This window comes from Enoplosus armatus, chromosome 22 (genome assembly GCF_043641665.1).
Source record: "Enoplosus armatus isolate fEnoArm2 chromosome 22, fEnoArm2.hap1, whole genome shotgun sequence".
Classification (NCBI taxonomy): domain Eukaryota; kingdom Metazoa; phylum Chordata; class Actinopteri; order Centrarchiformes; family Enoplosidae; genus Enoplosus; species Enoplosus armatus.
Window position 1 is genome coordinate 11,298,116 of NC_092201.1, and position 4,844 is coordinate 11,302,959.

Below are 4,844 nucleotides of genomic sequence, written 5' to 3' on the forward strand. Positions count from 1 at the left end.
AACTTGTAACCATGGTAACTGCAGTTTGCGTCAAGCTGCCAGTACACAGAGCTGACTGACCGGTTATTTTTAGGGTTATTTAGTGAACAAATATAGCTTTTCACAACTTTTTAATCAGTTGTTTGACTTCACATTACAAAATCTGGCCGGTACACACAGCATTTTCTGTCGGTTTCTGACAGCCATCTGCCAGCTGGGGGAAGCTGTCACGGATGTCTGGTAGGGTGTGATTGTGAAGATCTCATTTGTGACACCCAGCACACACACACACACACACACACACACACGACTCCTGTCTTTGCCGATCTGCTGCCTAATTTTGTATCATTTTCACTTTCAGACAAGAAGGAAAGTGATCATATAAAAACTCAAGGTAAACATCCAAGTTTCACACCTGTACGTTTTGCATGTGACAGCTGAGGTGCTTGAGGTAAATATATTCGTTTGTTTACAGGGGAAGGATCTATAAAGGTGTCCTACATTTTTCCAAATGGGGACAGATATGGTGAGTGATAACTGCTGGTACAGCTTTACATATTTACGTTACAGTTACGTAGGTCTGTATCAACTCGTCTTCTCCACAGAGGGAGAGTGCAGCAGGTCTGCATCCGGGGTGATGATGAGGAGCGGTACTGGTAAACACACCTCAGCAGGTGGCATCATATACACTGGAGAGTGGCATGAAGACAAAGTATGTATTTACTGTGTGTGCACCTTACTTCTTCTGATGTCTGATATTACAGACTGTGTGGTTGTATTTGCTCTCAGTCTCTGTGTGTGTCTCTCTTTCAGATGCATGGCAGAGGGACCATGCAGCATCCCTCCGGAGCACTGTATGAAGGAGAATTCAAAGACAACATGTACCAGGGCACGGGAACATATACCTTCCCAGATGGCTGTACTTACAAAGGTCACTTTCAGAAGAACAGGTGAAAAGCAATCTCTTTTTGGCACTTACTGCATCATTCCTTTAAAGTTTTCTGAAAAGAGCCATGTCCTTTAGGAGCTTCCGAATTATGATAATGTAGGGCTGTGGACTAAGTGGTGTGCAATGGTTCAGGTTAGCCCTCTTTTATTACCGGAGTAAAGCAGCAAGGCTCCAGTTGTACCTTTGTAAAGCAATCAGTGGATGGATAGATGTGTTCGCGGTTATAGAGTGTTTTGTATATTAGCCACTCTAACATTTCTTCTTTGGCAGTTTCAAAAGAGTTATATTGAGGTTCAGACAAAGACTTGTTGTTTTCTATTATTATTATTTCGCTGTACTTTTTGCCCATACAATTACATCAAGGATTTTTGATGTTTTAATTGGTGTGTTCTAGGTTGGAGGGAGACGGGGCGTTCACTAACACACAGGGACTAGTTTGGACGGGGGAGTTCCACGGCAAAGCAGCGCTGGGCCTGAAAATGCAGCACAACATTTAGGAAAAACAATTATTGTACTGCACTGTATAAAACATTGTGTGATATAGTCTACATTAAAATGAAACTGTATTAGAAAGGACACATCATCTGTTTTTCATTCCCCCTGGTTGTATTGTATCTTGACTCTATCAGGGTGAAGGATGTTTTACATCAGTACACCACCAGCCAATCACAGAGGGGCATATGCTCACGTCCCCATCCACAACAGCTGTACCCGAACTGTTGGCACAATGGCCCGAGGAGCTGTGTGATGTGTTGTGAGTGTGTGGTTACTCAGTTTGACCTTCGGTGTTGGTGTGTGAGCGTGTATACACAGCTTTGTGTGTGAACCAGCTTTCCACCCTCTTGCGCGACTCCCTCGGCTGATGAAGAATTACTTCACAAACAATCAAACTGTTCAACATTGTTTAATAAGCAACTCTGATATTGTAATTCGTCATTCTATTGAATAATGCCTCTATGGATCTGTAATTGCACATACCCCTGAACAAATTCAGTATTGAGTATTTATCTAGACTATACACATATGGAAATGTGTGTAACAAAAAACACATATATACTGTAGTAACATCCATAAAATGCTTACCACTTCTGGTCAAATACTGTACCAGATACATGAAACAGCTATTTTCACTGATTGTACAATTTTCAGGTAGAAAATAACATTTTTGTATTGCAAACCCTCAGTGGTGATTTGAATGAAAAACCTTAAATATGCTCATGAAGGCAACGACAATAAAATAAAAATAGAAAATGGCACTCAAATTTGGCACAAGATACAAAAAATACATCTGAACTTGAAATATAACCCACATACATACAAACTCACAATGAGTTATTGTGTTTAGTTAAAATGTACAGCCTATGCAGTAAATATTTAGTGCTTCAGGTGTTATTTAAGTACAAGAACGTGACGATAAAGTGTATTCATCACTACAGGTAGTGAGCTAGATGATGGCATGGAAGCTTTTATAACATTTGCAATATATTATCTCCATAAACCTGAGAATCTATAAAGTATACAATATTATTTTCTAAAGATTTCACCTTCCTGAAGAAGAAAAATAAATCCCTTGTAATGCAGAACAATGTGACTGTCAGAGGAACAGAGTAGACTTCTAATTGTGCTGGAAACATCATTAGACAAAACAAAAGCCATTCTAAACACCATATTTAAATGTGAACAGGTACTCCAAATAAAACAGTGGCCATGCACATTTCCACAGAGAAGACTGAGTGTCAGAATTATTGTTCTATACAAAGGTAATGCATGACTGCTCTTCACCCCTTGAGGCAAATAAGCAAGAATGACTTAAAAGAGGGTGACCATGCTTTTTGTTTTCTGTGCTTGTTTGTGTGCTTCAGTTTCAGACATTCAAAGCAAACATTTCAGAGCTCTCAACTCTGGAGCCCCGCTTAGGTAGTTGGACGTGAAAGAACACTAAAGGTACAGTGAAGACCAATCTCGGAAGCCATCAGATATTATCTGATGGCAATTTAGCCTCTGGAGGCAACGGCCTATCTTTCAGGGCATCTGGTGTAGCCAGCGGATATCTGGATAACGAATATCTGGGCCAAGACTTCCTCTTCTGTGCCAGTCATTGTTTACAGTCCGATTAGCAACTTGAGATGCGAGAAACAGATACATTGCCTACAGATTCTGCAGTCATACGCAGATATGTGTTTCTAGAGATTATGTGAAGACTACCTAAAAAACAGCACCATTTTTGTGACTGCTGTGTTCTTCCAAGCAAGGCTGGCAAATTGCTCACCAAGGCCATCATCAAGCGGCTCAGTGGTTTACCTATTGTGCTGTTATGGGCAACGGCAGGAATCAGGGAGTCACAATTAACCTTTTAACTGAATTCCTGCTATTTCTCAGCATTGCTGAGGGTCGACTAGCCTGGGATGGTTCCATAGAAAAGCTGGTGGGGCAGTTAACAGACACGTACATTTGCCAAAACAAGTTAGTCTTCATCCTGAAAGTCTTATCTCTTTTTGAAAAAACTTTTGATAAAGCATAAATGTCCCCTTTAAGTCACTTGTCCAAGTAGTGCTATGTCTTCTTCGCCTCATTATGGTGCGTCAATCCGTAAAGGGCTCATTGTTGCCCCCTGAAGGCAACAATGAGCCCATTCCACATTTGAAAACAAACATTGACAAGCGACACAAAGGTGACATTTATGCTTCATCAAAAGTGTTTTCAAACTGTATTTTAGGTTTTAGAAGAGAAAAGACAAGGAGGAAGATTTAAATGATTGTTTTGGCAAATATGCGCCTGGTTAGCCATCCCATCTCCGTCACAGAGATCAGTTACAGAGCAGCGCACAGCCGCTTCCCTGAGCTTTTCTATGGAACCATAACAGGGCTGGATGACATCAGTGACTACAGATGTGATTCTGTGATTTCTGGATTTGAAGAAGAAGAAGATTCTTATAGTTTCTTACTCCAAACCATCCTCTCCACATCTGCCCATTTTTACTGTATTTCTCTTTCTGCACACACATATTTTATACGTTCACAAACAAACCCATACACTTACAGCTGGTATATTTCTTCTTCTTTTTTTTGGTGACATATTACGTGAGATCACTGTGCCATGGTGGAAATAGCTCCCACTTCTACATTTGGACTATCAAAAATGACCCTGTGGTTTACTTCCAAAACGCCTATTTCTTTTTTAGAAAATACATAAGAAAAACTTTCAAATCCATCACCAACAAACTACAATCCCATACCTACAGTAGGCTTTGTGTTAAAAAAAAAAAAAAAGATATAACTGATTAGAAATCATTTAAATTTACATCTTCATTAAAAAGAAATTATCGTAAAATGTTTAACCACACACATTGATACAAATAAATAGGAAAACATCACTAAGGAGTCAAAAAAGCACCAACATTTTAAAAAGGGGGACATATAAATCGACAAAGTGGTGAAGATAGGGGAGGGGGGGGGGCAGTATAACTGGCCGAAACTGTCTCCTGCTGCTACAGCGGTTTCTTATTAACTGCTACCTGTTCTTGCCCGTCACGTCCATGTGTGTTCACAGTAGTCATAGGCACATGTTAGAGTCAATTGTGTATGTGTGTGTGTGTGGCATCTATTTGTGCCGAGCTCACAGTACGAAGCTCCATTTGTTGCTCCATTTTACCCTTCATCTTCCATCTTCTCCCATCACTGGATAGCCTGGGAGGTGGCTTCTCGGTCTCCAGCTTCTTCTTCTTTACCCTCCCCCATCCCTCCATCACTGGTGCGCGGTATAACCCCACATTCCCCCTCCTCCTCTCCTCGGATTCCATTCCATTTTTGCAGTAAGAACACACCCTCAAACCACTCCGACAGGCTTGTATGTGACCTCTCTGCTGCCACGCCCCCCCCCCCCCCCACACACCTCTCTCCGACCCCCTCTCCCTCCA

General features: G+C 41.2%; 1 protein-coding gene across 1 annotated transcript; it reads left to right on the plus strand.

Annotated features, from left to right (window-relative positions):
- Positions 1-11: 11 nt before the first annotated feature.
- morn2 (MORN repeat containing 2) lies at positions 12-1,425 on the plus strand. The gene is made up of 6 exons (XM_070929375.1): positions 12-41; positions 259-373; positions 455-505; positions 585-691; positions 793-929; positions 1,323-1,425. Exons 1-6 carry the CDS (start codon positions 12-14, stop codon positions 1,423-1,425), a joined length of 543 nt encoding a protein of 180 aa, XP_070785476.1.
- The last annotated feature ends 3,419 nt before the right edge of the window (positions 1,426-4,844 follow it).